General features: G+C 44.5%; 1 protein-coding gene and 1 long non-coding RNA gene across 2 annotated transcripts in view; both read left to right on the top strand.

The window, feature by feature from the left end:
* LOC125516566 (beta-amyrin 11-oxidase-like) overlaps nt 1-8,820 on the top strand; it is a 29,178-nt gene extending 20,358 nt beyond the window's left edge. The window contains exons 3-7 of the mRNA XM_087529825.1: nt 5,020-5,090; nt 6,906-7,059; nt 7,475-8,005; nt 8,519-8,637; nt 8,724-8,820. Coding sequence (XP_087385951.1) covers nt 5,020-5,090; nt 6,906-7,059; nt 7,475-8,005; nt 8,519-8,637; nt 8,724-8,820 — 972 coding nt within the window. The remainder of the gene's footprint in view (nt 1-5,019; nt 5,091-6,905; nt 7,060-7,474; nt 8,006-8,518; nt 8,638-8,723) is intronic.
* Nucleotides 8,821-11,112: 2,292 nt separating this feature from the next.
* LOC147964088 (uncharacterized) lies at nt 11,113-13,920 on the top strand. Its single transcript, XR_015607378.1, has 3 exons — nt 11,113-11,182; nt 11,292-11,418; nt 13,908-13,920. It is a non-coding gene; the product is annotated as an uncharacterized LOC147964088 (long non-coding RNA).
* The last annotated feature ends 4,830 nt before the right edge of the window (nt 13,921-18,750 follow it).

The following is an 18,750-nucleotide window of genomic DNA, read 5'->3' as shown; positions in this document are numbered from 1 at the left end:
CGCGGCCCGTGGCAAAATTTTGGAGCCAGCCTATTTAACCCACGATCCATCTCCATCTAACCCTAATCCCCATTCTCTCCTTCGTTCCCTCAGCCACCACAACTGCCCACTCCTGATTCCGGCAGCTATCGCCGGCGCGGTGCACACCGCCGAGGTCGGCTCTTTCGGCTCCATCCTCCCCCCTGGCAAGATTTTCCCTTCCCGGCCTCTACCGCTCGCCCAAATCCCACACCCGTGCTAGGGTTTCGGCCTCTCTCATCGCCTTCGTTATTGGCGCATGTCTGATGGCCTCTGGCGGCTCTTCTCCACCGTCTTTAGCGCCCCCACGTGCGCCCTCGCCTTCTGATGTTCCACCTCGAGCAGGGCGGCGCGGAGGATCTCCTCCCCCAGGATCCACAGACGTGGCGCACCCTGCAGCCGCCCCTCTGGGAGGAGGGCGGACACTGCGTCCTTGTCCTACTCGATGACGGTCGCGGCGAACGCCGGTGCTGCTCCTCATTCTCGACCTTCAAGGAGGATCACTGGTACAGCAGAAGCACGCCCTTCCCCTGAACAATCGCCATGGCGTCAGGTAAGGTTGTGCTGCCGTGCCTATATTGCCTGGAGTAAACAATTTGATGGGACAGATTGCTTGTGCTAGATGTGGTTAGTCTGTAGTGGACATCTTGTTTTTAATTTTGGGGACAAATTGTTGTCAAATATGCAATTTAATCTTTTACCAGAAGCGGGCTGCCTACTTCGCTGCGCCGCTCTTTTTCCAGGTTAACAATCCGTTTGTTTAGTTGTTCGTGGGTCTGTTGCGCCTTTTTGCTGGGTGTTGGGCGTTGCCCTGCTAGATGCATATAATGTTTGCATCTATACACACCTGTGTTGAGCATTGGTAATCATGGTTTTCAGTAGCCCTGAATTATAAGCTCAGGCAAGAGCATACCAATTCTGGTGTTGTCACTACAAAATATGTACAGCAAGGGGCGAAACAATAATCAAATACTGTGAGTGTGTTCAAAGAATCTATATTATCATATACAAATCAATATTTCTTAAAAAATCTATATTGTTAGAAGAGTGTTCAAAGATTTACTTATTCAAATAACTCTATCAATTGTATAAATAAGGGATCAAACTGTCAAATAGAATGGATCCTGAAGAAATGCTAATGCCAATTATATTTAGAGAAAAACTTACCAATTAATTGGCAATAAAATCATAGCTGCAGCCTCCAGTATAGAGTTGTTGATATTTATCCGAGGTTACAGCTGTAGCCTACACAATCTTAATACACACATAGGAGAAGAGAACTTGAAGGTGGGAATTCTGAACCATATATAGTTGTAGCTGGATATAAAGATAAAAATAACATATATGATATAGACACAGGACCTGTTCTACAACCAGCACTCAGCAATTACAGGTAACACAAACATGCACAAGACTTCGCCAAATAATTTGAAGCACCGGAGATAACATACGAAGCAACAAAATGATGTCTTTTGGTTACTTGGTGTACTTGGCTGTACTATTTATTAGGGTTGATTTCTATCCTACTAATGACTACTTCCTTCTCCACCCATCCAATGGTGTACAGGACGTCCTCCTCCTTGACGTGGCTGTCCCCAACGAGCTCTCTCCTCCGGAGGAGGTGAAGTAGCTTGTCCACCACCCCCTTGGCCTCCTATCCTGCACCACATGAATGAGCTCACCGACGGTTGCGTTCTGCCCTCCTAGCGTGGTGAGCTTATCCCATCTCCCCCCTTTACGCCCAAATCTAGATGCTACCTACAATCTAAATACGAATCATGTTTTTGTTCAGTTTAGTGGTGGATTCAATTGCTTAGATGAACATGTGAGCTTGGTTAGTTGTTGATGCTTTTGTGGATCTGGTTCTCTTGCACTGTTACACATAATTTAATCAGTGCAAGCTAATGCTAATCCATAGTATGATATAGCTAAAAAAATTCTAAGATGCACCGGTCTTCATGTTGCTTTGGTACAGATCTGTTGGGAGTTAATTTGGTAACTTCAACCTGTTAGATATAAATTCAGCTGTGACTCTGTATCTTGCCAGAATCAACTTGTTTTGCAGATGCGTGTATGTAGTACTTGAGAAAAAACCGAATTATTTACCTGAAACACTGTCTAATTATTAACTGGAAATAACTATAAATTTGGATGTCATAAAAATGCGTAAATATTAAGAAACCACACACATTGTCAGAATATGCAAGCCGTTTATCTGGATTATGTATCATTCTAAGTAATCATATATATGTAGCGCAACATACATGTGTTAGTATGTCTAATTTCTTAGATATACACCTATTAAAAGGAAAATAATATATGTGGATTTCAACGTAGTTTTGACATGTTTAACTTGCATGGATTTATAAATTGTAGTTAGCCGTGTCTGTGGTTATGTTGATGTGAAATTTCTGATCAGTTCAAGTGTCGAGACTTGCAAAATTGGAATTAACCTTCTCTCATGATGCCCAAAAACATCCTTTTAATGCCACTGGAATAGCTCCAGAGTTGATGATGATCTTTAGCCTGGTAAGATAAGGTAGAAGTATGGCTAACCGGATGTTTAGCCTGGTGTGTGAATTAAAAAGAACTGAGAGATGCTAAAACATTCATATATGTAGGTCAGATTATATTACAAATATATGTAGGTCACTGTAATAGTATTCTTATTGAAAATGGAAAAAATGTACTACGTGATAAGTAGGCTAGAACTAAAAAATTGCTAGTCGTTGTGTATTGCATATATCTTTTTGCTTGGATGCCAAAAATTATCTTCTTTGTGGCTTGATTAACTTCCTTTTTCTGTTCAATCCATTTTGAATGAGATTACTACCAATAACAGATAGTATGGAGGGGGAAACAATGTTTTACTGTAATTACATTGTCTTCACTTAGAGTTATCTTTTAATGTCACCAACAACTGTTTCTGTGTTACCTCATAGATTCACTCAATAGAAGACACTTGAAATATTGTGCAAATAACTAGCTAGCATTGTGAATTGTGCATTATTTAGTTGAGATATGACATATCATCCTAATTGTGTAGTTCCTAGAATTCATGTGTCACTGTATTGAATCCCTAGATGATCTCCTTGGACTAACATGCCAAAGTTAATCTTAGATATCGTGAACTATAAATTTATAATGATCAAAACTGTTTGTATTGGTTAATTAATGAGTGTACCAAGCATTTGATGGTTTGGGAACAAAGTATGAATATTGAATGCTATACAATCAGAATGTTTATACTAACTTTTTATGCCTTTTTAGCTAAATATGTAAGGGCAGGTAATGCCCGTAATATACTGAAGTGTGATACTACATAATATTTGTTGTATCTATAGTTACTATTTTTATATGTGTAATAATACATACAAAAACTGACTTCTACTTGATCCAATCCTTTATGTATTCTACACAATATCTGTTGTATCTGTAGTCGGACTATTTTTATCTATAGGAGTATCTTACAAATGTATTTTCATCTAGATTAATCGTAAGCCACATATGCCAGATCTTTTTCTTGTGGAATATCATATACAGGTATTCCATCAAGACATAATCATCATGGAATTGTTTCATTCTTTTTTACCTTTTGAGAAACAATGGCTAGGAATTTTCATTAATGCGCATTATTCAGCTGGGCTGCATTTCTTATCAAGTTTACTGTAGTGATTTTTAAAAATAAGAAAAATGGAGTTTACTTCCAACTCTATTGATCTATGTATGCTCATCATTTCTTTTTGTTGCCACCAGTTGTTTCTTCTCACACCTTTGTTAATGTGTTGCACTACTTTGCATCTTGGGAGTGAAAAAATATAGAACTTGATAATGTGTAGTAAGCTACTTGTAGTTAACCTACTGGCTGTAATTTTTTATAACGCAACATATTTTTCATCATGTGGCAGATATTGGTTATGGTAGCATTTTCAACAAGAAAGACATGCGTTTTAACAACTTTGGCATGGACGGGTGGATCTGCCGCTTGGAAGACCCCTAGTTGGTGTGTGGCCGCCTGATAAGAGTGGCCATCGCTTGGTGGGCGTGGTGCTGGTTGTAGAGTAGGATAGTGTTCTTCGGGACATGCTTGTAAAATTAAGGTTTTTTGGGTCTTTTTTTCCACTCCTGTAGAAGTGTATTTTTGGATATGTTGTTGTAATTTTGTTTTTCTATTGACATGAGCATATACTTTCTGTCAAATTCTTATTGGCGTAAATTTTCCATGGAAAATGAGAGATGCGTGAATTTTAGTGGGCCTTGAAATTAATGGGCTTAAATTATAATTGGGTCGATTGCTATATGGGCCGCCACTCTTGGACAGGGCTGAAATTTAGTTGGCCAAAACTTAGATGGGCTGATTACTACACAGGCTGCCATGTCAGATCCATGTCATATGGTGATGTGGCATAGAAGTTAATGCCGTTATGAGCACCATAGTCATGACGGTCAAGATCCGTCATGGCCGGTGACGGTTTTCGATGATCCTCATGGAGTGTACGGTGGTCAAATTATGACGCGATATACATGACGGATTTTAAATCCGTCACACATACCTTTGCATGACAATTTTACATAGGTCTGTGACGGACTGAAACTGTCATGTATTAACAATATTCTTGTAGTGTAGAGCAAGAAGAAGAGAAATTATTGAAAACTCCGAAGAAGCACCGTGCTGCTATTGGATATACTCTTGATGATCTTAAGGGCATTAGTCCCACTCTATGCCAGCACAAAATAAAATTGGAGAAAGACGCTAAACCGGTTGTTGATCACCAACGACGGTTAAATCCTAAGATGGAAGAAGTGGTAAGAAAAGAAATACTAAAGCTTCTGGAGGCAGGTATAATTTATACCATTGCTGATAGTCAGTGGGTAAGTCCAGTCCATTATGTCCCTATGAAGGGAGGTATTACTGTTGTTCCTAATGATAAAGATGAATTGATCCCACAAAGAATTGTTACAGGTTATAGAATGGTAATTGATTTCCGAAATTGAATAAAGCTACTAAAAAGGATCATTACCCTGCGAGACTGGGCGGATAAGGGTACCATTGTGGCCGCCAAGGAGATAAAAAAGATAATCAACTGCAAATCACATTACTTTATTGGAAATACTAACGCCCACATGTGTGGGCATTTGCATCTCGCCCATATGTGTGGATCCACGACCGTTTGTGGTTGCACGAATGTTGGTATGTTTGTGGTGCCACGTAAGACTGGGCTGGTGTGTGGTCATTCATCTGGTCGCCCACACGTCCGTTTTCACCACACGGAGGGATCGATTGTGAGCGTTTAGCAGTTTACCACACGTTAGTTTTCGCTCACGCACAGGTGCTAGTGTGTGGGCATTTATCAGTTCGCCCACAAGCCCGTCTCCTCTCCCACACCCAAAGCTGCTAGTTGCCATGTGTTTTGTAGGGTACATGGTAACTGCCTTAGTATGCTTGTAAGCAGATGGCAACTCTCTATTTTACCCGTAAATGTCAGTTGCCATGTGTTTTGCAGGGGACATGGCAACTGCCCTAATGTGCTTGTAAGCAGATGGGCAACTCTTTCTTTACCCGAACATGTTATTTTGTCATGTCTCTTTGTAGCGCGACACGGCAACTGCCTAGTGTTACTAGGTGGCAACTCCTAAAATTTTCAAATCATGACAACTGTAGTAAAGCGGATCACACATGGCAACTGCCTAGTATTAGTAGGTGGCAACCCTTAAACTTTTCAAATCATGGCAAATATAGTAAACCAGACCATACATGGCAACAACTGCAGTTGTCCAAAAATGCCATCTGGCACTTGACCTGAGATGGCAACTGTAATTGAGCAACCAAGGCAACTGTAGTTGTCTGACATGGCAACTGTAGTTTAGCAACATGGCAATTGCAGTTAAATGAACGTGGAAGAGGGTCCAAACCATGGCAACCGCGGGGCGCGTGATGACTGTCACGCGGGGCGTGTGGGACCATGAGGTAGGAGGCCTGACGTACGGGCATGTGGGCGTTATCTATTTTGCCCGCACGTAGGCATGTGAGACAGATCGCGAGAAAAAAGAAAGGCGTGTGGGCATTACTTGTTTTACCCACACGTAGGCGTGTGGGCTGATCCTCTTAGACACCACACAAAACATGTGGGCAGACTCCTTAACACCCACACGTGTGGGTGTTATTGGCGTCCTACTTTATTAGGAGTTGGCTGCTTTTTTTCTCTACTGTACCAAGGATTATGAAATGTCGTTCAAATCACATTTTCCTCAACAGTTTCACACGTGTGGCTAAAGTTGTCATCCGAAAAGAAAAATATATTAAAATTAGCTATCCGAAAAAAATTGTTATGCTTGACAACTAAAGTTGTTATCCTCGCATCACTAAACTTGTCATGAAAAAATTCGGCGTTGCCATGTGTTCACATCACAGCTGTGACACTTATGATAGTCCCTTTTTCCGATTTTGTATTTATTGCAGTTGTATTGTTTTTATGCAGTTGTACGTTTTTTATGCAATCGCACATTGTTATTTTTGCTGCAGTTGGACTTCCTCTTTAATTTTGTTGTTGTTCTTGTTGTTGAAATTGCACTTTTTTGTGCAATTCTACTCCATTTTTCTAGTTTAAATTGAACGTTTGTCTGTGCCATAACTTTTTTGTTTGTGTAATTGTAGTTCCAAGAGGAGTGCAAAAACTGGCTGGAAATCTGAAAATTGTTATTCGCCATGGGCTACAAATATGTTCTATATATTGTGTTCAAATTTTTAATTCATTGTAGAAATCTAGTACTAATAAAGAGGCAAAACGTAGTTGAACATTTGTGCAGAAAAACTGGTTGGGCAAACAATATTATCATAATTAATCTAGTGCAATAATGCTAAACTCAAGCTTGATTAACCAATGGTTGCAGGTGACTTTTGCCAACATCTGCAAGATGTTCATAAGCATGGAGCCGTCGCCTTTGACAGACAAGATTGATATGTGGTTCGGCAAATTGCTTGATGGTCTACGGGCATTCCCCTTTGATATTCCAGGGACAACATCTCACACTGCACAAAAGGTATTTTATTTGCTCAATTTTTGCCCATTTTTCTAAATGTATATATCTAATTCCACCAAAACAAATACTCCCTTAGTCCCATAATATAAGAGCGTTTTTGACAATACTGTTGTCAACAACGCTCTTATATTATGGGACGGAGGAAGTACTTGTTTGTAAATTAATGATCTTGACCACCCATTCTTTCTCCACTACAAGCATGGTAGTTCATGTTCTAGAAAATGTGTGTAATTTTGATATAGAAATGTGCAACCATGTCAACTCTTAAAATTCCACTCAATCGGTTGTGAAATTCTAAACCACTTAATATGCAATCTGGTTTTATTCCTTCGAGATATAACAAGTACGGTTTTACAATCATATTTTGTACCGTAGAAAAATTAAGAAAATAATCTTACAAATTAATGATATGCAGTGTCGCCAGAAGCTAGATGCCGTCTTCCGGGAGGAGCTGCAAGCAAGGAAGATGTACAAGGAGTGTGATGATCTTATGAGCGGATTGATGCAGATGAAGGATGAGCACGGGAAGAAATTGAGTGACGAGGAGGTGGTACATAACATCATCTCCCTCGTCATCGCCGGCTACGAGTCCACTACCATCGCCATCATGTGGGCTGTCTACCACCTCGCAAAATCCCCGGTTGTCCTTGCTAAGCTTCGGGATGAGAATGTAGCGATGAGCAAAAGCAAAGGTGGGTCTACGTCAATGGGTTTGATGATTACCCACGATGACATCCCAAAGATGAAGTACACCGCGAAGGTGGTGGAGGAGACAATTCAGATGGCCAACATCGCCCCAATGGTCCACCGTGTGACGAACAAGGATGTGGAGTACCGCGGCTACACCATACCAAAGGGATGGGCCGTGCTGGTGTGGTTGACATCAGTGCACACCGATCCCAATTACTACCAGGATCCCCTCTCCTTCAATCCTGACAGATGGGATGTAAGTATGCTATCTAGTACTTGTCAGGTGCAATTCATGTTTATCATCATGCATCGATCAACTCAGGAAAAAACCCACTCCTCCTCTAGAATATCGGTTTGCTTCAGATTTTTTTCCTATTTGAGCTCACTTAACCACCTTAAGCTACTATATTTCAAAGCAATTTATCCCCTGGCCAGTTTTCGGAAAACAAAATGATGGCTAAAAAAATCTGAATAAAATAAAACCATATATACAAGCAAGTTATATGAACTATGTGCATGTGAGTTGTGGTTAAAAAATATGACCATGTACTATTTAAATAAAAATAAAGCAAATAACTATATTACCATTTTTACACAGTTCCCATAAGTGGCCCTATTTCGAAACAAAAGGTTTGTGTGCATAAAATTCACACACCATATCCTACATAGATGATATTATTTGCATTTTAGAGTGAAAAATAGAAGTGATTTTTTGAATTATAGAAGCTATATTCTTTGCGTGATAATCTAAGAGGGCATATGAATGCAGGAACCGGCAAAGCCAGGAACATACCAGGTGTTCGGAGGTGGCCCTCGGATCTGCGCAGGCAACATGCTCGCTAGGCTGCAGGTCACCATCATCCTGCATCATCTCTGCGTTGGCTATGAGTGAGTAGAACACTAGCTCTGCTTAGCTTAAGTAATTAACTAAGTTAGGATATAAAGAAGATATTGATTCATATTTAATGTATCATATGGGAGTTGATCAATCCCGATGCACAGATTAATTACCTTCCGCACCCAAGGCCAGTGGATGGCGCAGCCATGACCTTTCGTAAGCTTAGCACCTGATCACACGATCAATTGAATTGTCGTGAAATAAACCAGTCTACTGTACTGCATGCGTGTATGTTTGTATTGAGAATAATGTATGATCATATCAGATCTGCAGTTAGCCTGTCTTTTCTTTGAACATGAGGTTGTTGTTCATTATACATGTTTCTTTTCTAAAGGAAATTTGTGCTTATATCTAAATTTTCCCTCGGAATGGAGGTTTCCTCAACCATTTCTGATTGCCACATATCAAACCATAGCAGTGTTAAAGTACAATAGCAGGATCCTGGAGAGATCTCAAGTAGGCACACAATGAAAACAAGTTATGTCCTTCAGAGTTGGAAGCACGTCTGTGTTCAAGATGGTGTTTGAAACACCGCTTCATATCTGGGGTGAAAATCCTTTTTGTATCGTTGATTTGTTAGTCTCGGGAACGATGAACTTGCGTCATTATCTTGTTCAAGGTGTTGTCTCGTAGGAAGAAATACTTGTCTGACCATTTACAGTCAGACTGGACGACGAAGACGCGGGAGCGTTTAATTCTTCTTGAAGGCATTATCGCTCGAGAAGTCGACTTAATAATAAGTGTTGATTTGAAACCTTTAACATGGTTCGTCTGTAGTTATCTATGTCTTGTATTCTATTTGTCGATGATTGCGGCCTCGTTGCCATACATCAACTTTACAAAAATGGTTGTATGCATCGCAACGATCAATAGGCCGGAGGTTTCAAACTAAATTTTCCACTACACGTGATGATGACAAATATATGCATTTTTCTTAACTAGACCTAATTCGTAGACACGTCCTTTTCTCAGTATCAAGCGGCACATCAAGATGTTGCCTGAGTGTGGCCATAGTTGCACGCCATGAATTTGATGATTTAGAATCAAAACTGAATCGAAATGGTAAAAGTGGCTTAGATAAAACAATTGTTCTCACTACAATGCACAAACATGTTCGCTAGCAGTACGAATGTTATAATGCAGAATTGCATATAAAACGGCTAAATAGGCCTTACAAAAGTAAAGAACACCGTTCCTTCAGAGAAAGAGGATGTAAGTTTAATTAAGCAATGCACATGTCCCCTTTAATACGTCTAGATACATCCGTTTCTGAGACAAGTATTTTCGGACAGAAAGAGTATAATTTTAGTTTTACTGCCTAATTTTTGTTGTGCGGCTACCGTAGCTTCTGCTTAGTAGTCCCGCAGGAGAGAATAGTCTGAATCAACCTTTGAATTCATGCTCTCGGTCAAAATCAAATCTTGAACTTAAAATCTTTGAAATTGTCACCCTGTACTTTATAATCCCAGTCAGTCCCGGTTGATTTCTGCTAAATACTTATTTGTCCCAAAGAAAAGGACAATAATCCCAATTCGAATCACACTTATCTGACTGATTGCGTGGGCCTGCATGTCGTCTTACTCCTGTCCAAATCCATCATTACAATATGCTAATTACCGATGCCGGAATAAAAGAAGAGACAGGGGAATTGGGATCCGGCTAGAAGTAGCCCAACATGGATGGATTTTGGACATCTACAGGGGGAAGACTTGTATAGGATCTGTTTTTAGATGAGATGACTGAGATCGATTTTTTTTTAAATAGAAAACATGTCCAAAAATTTTGTATTTTTTTAAAGACACTCATTCATGTTTGATGTACAAACTTAAAAAGTTTCAGCTTCTTATTCAAACTACACTTAGAGGAACAAAAAGGACAAAAACAGAAGTAAATAGTGTCAAATACTATTCACACCAATGCTGGCACTATTTATAGTAGAACTTGTCTTTTTCGAATCTCTAGCTCTAGATCGAGTTTTGAGCTGATTATTCTTCGAAGTTATAGACATACCCCACAGGTATTTTACAATTTTTAAGATTTTTTGGATTATCTAAAAATAAAATGTTTGAATTGATCCTACGATCTCATCTAAAGAGCTGATCCTGTACTAATCTCCCCCGACATATACGCTTTAAGCATGAACTCGACGTGGTATTGCTCACACCTCGGCCACGCAGGAGCAATTAGTTTGCAGGGTATAGCTGTGGGCCGTGGTGCAGGCCGGCCACAGATTGTGCTGTTACCGAGGCTCACAGTACGTGGGCTGGCTTGTATTCGGTTACCGTGTCTGCTTGCATGGGCGAGTCAATAGATATCGACGTACACGTAGGCTCCTGCGTGTCCAAGGACCCAAACGCGTCACACCGCATGCCGAGACGTGGTGCGCCGCGCCGAGACACGCGCCGTCGCGTCGGTTCAGCGCCTTCCTCCTACAAGTAGTGGTAGTGTGATACTCCTGCTACCACATGCATCCTCTACTGCAGTGCACCCGGTGCTGCGAGTGGATTGTCCGGCCGCTGTACACAGCTTCGATGCGTGCGGACTTTCTTGCGCTGCCTGATTGCTTCGTTTATGTGTGTTTGTGTATGTCCTCGATCCTTCTAGCATACCGTAAGCAACAACATTTTTTTGTGTGGTTTTTCAGGCTGCCTTGCACGCGCCCTTCTCCGCGAGGGGAGATGCGGATCAATCACCTCGAGGCTGCCGCGTTACCTGTACAGTGTATGTTCTCGCCAGATGATTTTCAGCGACGTAGTACGCCATGCAACCAGGTAACAACAATTCAGACAAATCTTCGATCTACATAGAGTCAACGGCAAAATCCACCTCGCCCAATATTGTCACAACCTAGTATAGCTATGTACTTGGACTAGTTGGTTGTTGCGCCATATCTAAATTTCTTTTAACCTTGAAATGGGATCAACATACCCTGAAAATACCAGGATTAACTAAAAATGATTTCAGTGAACCCAAAATGCCATCCATAAAAGTTTATCATTTTTGAAGTGGTCCAGAACCTCTACCTAACATGGTGCACATTTTTCTGGGTTACTCTGTATCTTCAAATTAATTCATAAAGTATTTGATTTAGGCATTTAAATCTTATAAATATTTTAAATGCCCAAATGTTTCTAAAAACGGTTGAGGGCTGTTGGAAATAGTTCTAACAGTGCCACAATTTTCCAGATTTAATTAAATGATTTAGCATTTTTACTAAATCCAAAACTACAGCAGAAAATAGAAAGCAGAAAACATAGAAAGAGAGAGAAAGGCCTCGGGTCACTTACCTGCGCCGGCCCAGCCCAGCTGGCCCGCTCCAGTCATCACCTACCTCTGCCAGTAGGCAGAGGAGGGACAACGCACGCGCGCGAGGCGCCACGCCTCCTGGCTGCTTGCCTGCATCACTCTATGCCACCGCAACGCCTCGACCCGCTTCCTCGGTGCCGTCCCGAGCTATCCGACCAGGGGCGGAGCCAGGGGGGACGAGCAGGGGCCTGCCCCCCCCCCAACGATCAACAATTTTAGTAGAAGCAACTAGTAATTATCAGCGAGATTCGATCAATATACGTATTCGGCCCCCCTATACTCGAATCTTGGCTCCGCCACTGTATCCGACACCCTCACTTCCCCCCTGTTCTCTCCCTCGCGCCTCTCCCCGCCATGGCCGAAGCCGCCACTCGCTCGTCGCCATTGCCCGCGTAGCCACCGTGCTCTCATCGTCTCCTCACCGTGTCTACGAGCGCGGCCGCCGTCCGCTTCATCGAGCCAGCCGAGACCCGAGCGCTCGCACGCCCCGACATGACCTCCCCGACCTCGCCTTCCCCGTTCGACCGACGAGATCGTCGGCGACCTCCCGCCAACTCCAGCCCCTCCCCGAGCTCGCTGAGGTCACCACTACAACTGTCGTGAGCCACGGACCCGTAACCCCCTCTCTGTTTCCCCTGTTACATGCCATAGACACCGCACCGCCTGCAACCGAACGCGCCGCCGCCTAAACTCGTAGTCGATGCGTCTCCAGCCACCAAACGGCCAGTCCGGCGTGTCCCACGCACTCACCACCTCACGTAGGGCCTCGCTAGTGCCTTAGCCCGCCAGCTTGTGCACTGCAACGCCACCTGCACGCTTGCCCGAACGCCGGCCGCCACTGCCGAGCTCCTCGTCGTCGTCTCCGCATGTGCTTGTATGTTTGTATGACTTGAGTGTTGGGTCAAAAGACCCATACATGTATGCAAATGTTATGTATGACTCTTCGGAGCCTTTTAAATAAATACTTTTAGACGTAGAGTTTTGTTGTGATGCCATGTTGTATTTGCACATATCAAGCATATTGTGTGTATGTTATTGAAATGCTTGGCATGTGTGGGATTCAACACGTAGTTGTTTAATTATTTTTGGTAGCTTATCTTATTGGGAAATGCCTCCTAGTGCTTCCACTGAGCCATGGTAGCTTGCTACTGCTCCAGAACACATGGGTTGACCAGCATGTGCCGTTCACTGCTCCTGTGTTTGTCCCTTCGGGGAAATGTCACGTGGTATTCATCGGAGTCTTGTTAGCTTGCTATAGCTCGGTTGCACTCGCTGCTAATCGACACGTGCATCATTGGGTCATGTATGCTTGTCCCAGTAATTTAGTGCAACATTGGGCTTACGACTAGTAATGTCGGCCTGGGTTCTCTGTCAGATAGATGCTAGTGACACTATCATATACGTGAGCCAAAAGGCGCAAACAGTCCCGGCCAAGGTAAGGTGTCAGCCATGGGTTACCGTGCGTGAGGCCGCACAGTGATATGATATATTACATGCTAGATCGGTGTGATTAGGATCGGGGTCCTGACAATGTTGGCATCAGAGTCGGACTGCATGTAGGATCAACAAGCCAAACTGGTAGATGTCGAGTCTAGAAATGCTTTAGTTATATGTAAAGGAATTGATTCTGGAAGGGAACGTAGGGCTCTTTTTACTTCTCTTCGCTGAGTCAGCCTCTTTTCTACGGGGATTAAGAACTAGGCCTCCGATCATTCTATCAGGATCACGTGTTACTAATCCATAAACTTATAGGATTGATGGATTCAAGCCTCAGTCTACTTTCTACTACTTCCATGTGTTGATAGTTGATCTCGGAACCTTGATATTATGATGTTAAGTGGCTATGCTATCATTTTTGTAGGATGTCTCAAAATAATTTTTGAGCATTTATAGTCGTTATGTTGTCCGATTTCTCCTACACATTCTAATGCCTTTGCATTATCTCATGTTTCAGATGGCTTCTCGCACCTCCTATCAGGTTGTCCGTTTGACCTGGTGCATCGATGTGCTAGGTCACATGGCCATGTTGGTTTGCGTCATGATTGAGACTGGTTACCGTTGGTATCCCGAGTACACCGTAGAGGAACAGTACCAGAATTTAAGCAAAGCCAGTACCTGTGCATCGTCAGGATATACCCCTCGTATCCTGGAGCTACCGATCCTATCCACTGGTCGTATGGGCTCGGAGTTACTATCAGATGTCTGTTCAGGATACTGCCTATTCGATGATGACCATAATCCAAGCTAGGCACGGATTGCTATAGAACACCGAGTTCGGTTACATGCCAGCATCACTCCCTACCGAGGAGGGCTATCTTACTGGTCTCTACACTAATGCCTCTCATGAGGAGCCGACACTTCAGACTGCTACACAATTCATGGAGGACCGGGATCGGGAGGTTCGTGCCCTCCAGATGGAACTTTATGCTGCCCGGGCATGCCACTGGACTACTCTGACATAGCTAGCACATATCGTCTAGACCGGATATCTTGATATGTCACACTGTATCCAATATGATCTCCACTGCCAGACTGCATGGATTGGCCCGATGTCGGAGGCATCACCCTTCCACGTGGTCCTCGTCTACCACCAGTTGTGGGACTGTGCCCATACCTGTGTCCATTTGGACCACAGGCTCCATGTGATAGAGAGTTTCCAGATCACCACGTCCAGCTTCCGGGTCATGAAGGTAACCTCTACGAGGATTACTACGGAGATGCCTGAGGTGGTTCATGGTAGTAGTAGAATGGTAGTTGTTGTATCTTCCACAGTCCTGCGTGTCTTGTGGGATATGACTAGGTGTGTACTGAGTTCCGAAGGCGTAGATAAATAATGTATGTGAGCTTGGAATGCCTCTGATGACATGTATCATTCTTCACCGTAGTTTGTACTCTAGCTTGGGCTTGTACTAAATTTTGGATAGTGTGTGCAACCGATGGTGTATATATGGCAGCTTCCTTGTTACCATTTTGTATAGATGTTCATCTCCGCATTCTGTGTCGTCCATTACATTATGCACTCCATGCTAGAGCTTTTGTCATCCTTGTCTAAACCATGGTTTTGTCTTTTCTAGGATGGTTAACACTCGGAGCACCCATGCTGCCCATGAGCAGGGTGAAGCAAGTGGGGCCAGGAATGAAAATCTATCCTATCCACCCTCCCTAGCTGAGGTCATGCTGGAAACGGAGAGGAACAAACATGAAACTAGCCGGCTGCTTGAGTGTATCGAGCAGAACACCGCACACCAACAGAGAAATGCGATGGTGTCCATCCATGATTTCATCAAGTTGTACTTGCCAACTTTCCACCACTTCGTTGAACCACTCGACGTTGATGACTGGCTCCGCAACATCACTCACAAGTTACATTATGCCAACGTAGCTGAAGCCGACAAGCTCACCTATGCTGCATACCACCTTGAAGGTCCTGCCAGTCTTTGGTGGGAGAACCATGAAGCTATGCATCTAGTGGGTCAGGTTACTACCTGGGTGGATTTTAGTGAAGCTTTCCGCGAGCACCACGTCCCAGAGGGCCTAATGGATCACAAAAGAGAGGAGTTATGTAACTTCACCCAGGGCAAGCTGACTGTGGATTTTTATAGCCAAGAGTTCAGGAATCTTGCACGTTACGCTCCCGAGGAAGTGTCCACTGATGCTAAGAAGCAGGCAAGGTTCCGAAAGGGACTTAGCCCAATGAGCCCAATGAGCCACATCTCCATAGGTATAACGAGGAAGAGGGAGAAACTTCATTTGGAAACTCTCCTTCCTTCCTTCCGCTTATTGTGCCCAGTCTGGCAGTCCGGCTCCGGAGTCCCCAAGAACAAGAAGAGGAACAAGGAGGAGAACACATCGATCCAAACGAACTCCGTGATCGAGACCATCGAGAGATAAAATGGCTGAATGAGTACGTTATTCAGAGGATGCTACTGCAATCTTTTGAAAGATTTAATTCTTTGGCTGCTGTCTTAACTCGGTTCAAGTAGGGCGCAATGGAAGTTTTTGAATCGGTGAGCATTGTTTAAATCAATGAAAGTTTTTGTGAAATTCATGAATATTTTTTGAATATCTCGCAACCAAGTCCCAGAGCCCGGCGAGAGGGTCGTATTCATTCCACATTTCCTCCGAGGGCTGGGATTTCCCCTCCAACCCTTTGTCCGGGGCCTCATGTTCTACTACGGGTTAGATTTCCATGATCTAGCCCCGAATTCTTTTCTCCACATATCGGCATTTATCGTCGTGTGTGAGGCTCTCCTCCGCATCCCACCACACTTCGACCTACGGCTTAAGGTTTTCAATCTGAAGCCGAAGGTGGTCGACAGTCAGCATGCGGATTGCGGTGGGGCCATGGTAAGCAAGCTCCCCAACACCGTCTGACCCAAAGGGGCGTTCATGGAGACGGTCAAGGTGTGGCAGCAGGAGTGGTTCTACATCACCGAACCACGCAACGCCAGCTGGGCGGCCACACCTAACTTCAGATTCGGACCCCCCACAAGACTCACTTCCTGGACCACCAAGGCCTTGGATTGGGGGTCCACAGCGGAGGTACAGATGCTGCAAAAACACATCGCCAACATGATAGGTAAAAACACCGGTCTCAGAAACGTTGTTCAAGTGATGCTCTTCTGCCGCACGCTCCCTTGACAATCCCGGGCCTCTCACATGTGGGAGTTCAATTCGGAGGAGCCACGGACCCTGAAGCGCTTCTTCGGCACAACGCATGAAGACATTTGGAAGCAGCTCTTCAAGGCCCAAAAAACATGGCCGAAGAAGACCGAGGACATCGGACTCAACATCGAGAACCTGTCCTCAGCGGTAAAAATAAACTTTTTGAAAACTTATCCTGTCAGTGTTTCAAATATAATGTAAGTCACATTGCATGTCTTTCATACAGGGCTGGACGGCAAAGGCGTAGTGGATCAACTGTTCGGCGCCGCTCAAAGGTCCTGGCCACCTCCCAGCTAACGGAGATGTTGATCCCGGTGCCGTATCAGGCGCCGGAGAAGAAGGCCAAGAAGAAGAAGGGGAAGGAGGCCAAGGGCGGCCCCCGCCACAAGAGTCCTTCGAACGCTATGTTCGGAGAGACTGAAGCCCCCTCCTCCAACAAGGGAGACGAGGAAGAAGAAGATGAGGAGGAGGCGGAAAGCGACTCCCCTTGTAAGGGGAGGAAGAAGAAGAGGGCGGCCTCCGAACACCCAAAGGAGGAGGCGCCCAAGAGGGGGAAGATGATCCTCCAGGACAGTTTGGACTCAGATGACGAACTGGTCCCCAAAAATCCTCCAAGGGCGAAGCCCCTGGCCGAATCGTAAGTATTCAGATACTTATTGTCTATCTTTAGTTTTCCCTTTCTATTATATAAGCCATTTTTCCATGTGCCTTTCATCCCTCCATGAGAGCTTCCGAACACTACGTTATCGGAGGGGAGCTCTATGCCGCCCGAGATGGCAAAGAGCAAGGCGCTGCCACGAGCCCCCTCGCCTATCACCATGGATGATACCGAGGTATTACCACGAAGGACCTCTCCTGGTCGTGGAGAGGCGGGCGAGGCTGTCGAGAAAGCGCCCGAGGTTAATACCTTGATCGCCGAAGGGGAGGCGACGCCTATGACAACCGACGGTGGGGACCCCCAAAAATCCGGGCACTAGCTGGACACCGTTCCGGAGACCAATGTGGCTCTGGGATTAGGTGAGCAGCCCCCTTCAAAAGAGGGCGGAGGAGCATCAGCTCCGTCGGCGACCTCTGCTAATCCGAAGGCGCCGAACGCTCTAGCGGAAGCACTGCGATGTGCTTCCATTGTGGAGGAGCACCGCCACCCTGATGGGTGTGGTGGTAGAGAAGGTTCAGTCTGCCAAGAGCGGACTAAACGAAGCCTTTTCCAGCCTATTGACAGGCTTCGAGGTATGCGACGTAATGCTCTAAACGCTTTTCCATATATAGAGGAATATACCTGTATACAGATAGTAGCCCCACTGTCCGATGTAAAAGAAACCAGACAGAGGATCCACATAATATTTGGGAAAGCTAACATACTTCTCTGCTACTGTAACAGGCTTCCCTGTTGGCGGCAACTGCCCAGGCCGCAGAAGTTTCCGAACTCAATCGGAAGCTTAAGGTGTCCGATGAAGAAATCGACCGCATTAACCAGCGGTTCTATGAGACGCAAAGTATGCGTATAGTATGAAAAGTTTAGTTGTATATCATACGTGATAGTTATATTCGGAGATTAACTCATGTAATGCTTTGATTATGAGCATAGTTGGCGCAACCGAGGTTGAAACCCTCAAAGGCGCCCTTGTCCAAGCCCAGAAAGAGGCGAAGGCAAACAAGGCAGCCGTTGTCAAAGCGGCTGCAGAACTGAAGACCGAGCAGGCCGCCCGCCTGCAACACGAAGCTTGGTTGGCCGAAGTTGAACAGGAGCTGAAGGATGCCCTCAACAAATGCGAGGCTTTGGAGGAGAAGACTTCGGCCTAATCGTCCGAACTCGCCAAAGCCCTCTAGGACAGTAAAGAGGTGCGGGTCGAGTCCCGGAGTGCTCGCGAAGAGATCCGTCAGGCGAAGCAGATAGCGGCTGGTAAGGCCTTTATTTTGCAGAGTATATTTGGAGATCAAAGATATGCTTTGCTCACTCGAGTGTGGAGTTCTCCAGACACGTTTGCGGATCTACCGAGGAGTGTCGTGGATGTCGCACAGTTCTTCCGAGCCCAGGAGGGTAACTCGACCGAGAAGCTGTTCTGGTCGCAGATTCTTGCACAGAAGCACCCGACGCCCCTGAATGACCAGCTGAAGCAGCTGATGGAGCT

Source organism: Triticum urartu, chromosome 6A (assembly GCF_056163025.1).
Source record: "Triticum urartu cultivar PI428250 chromosome 6A, HENAU_Tu73, whole genome shotgun sequence".
Classification (NCBI taxonomy): domain Eukaryota; kingdom Viridiplantae; phylum Streptophyta; class Magnoliopsida; order Poales; family Poaceae; genus Triticum; species Triticum urartu.
This window is presented reverse-complemented; position numbering and strand designations above follow the sequence as displayed.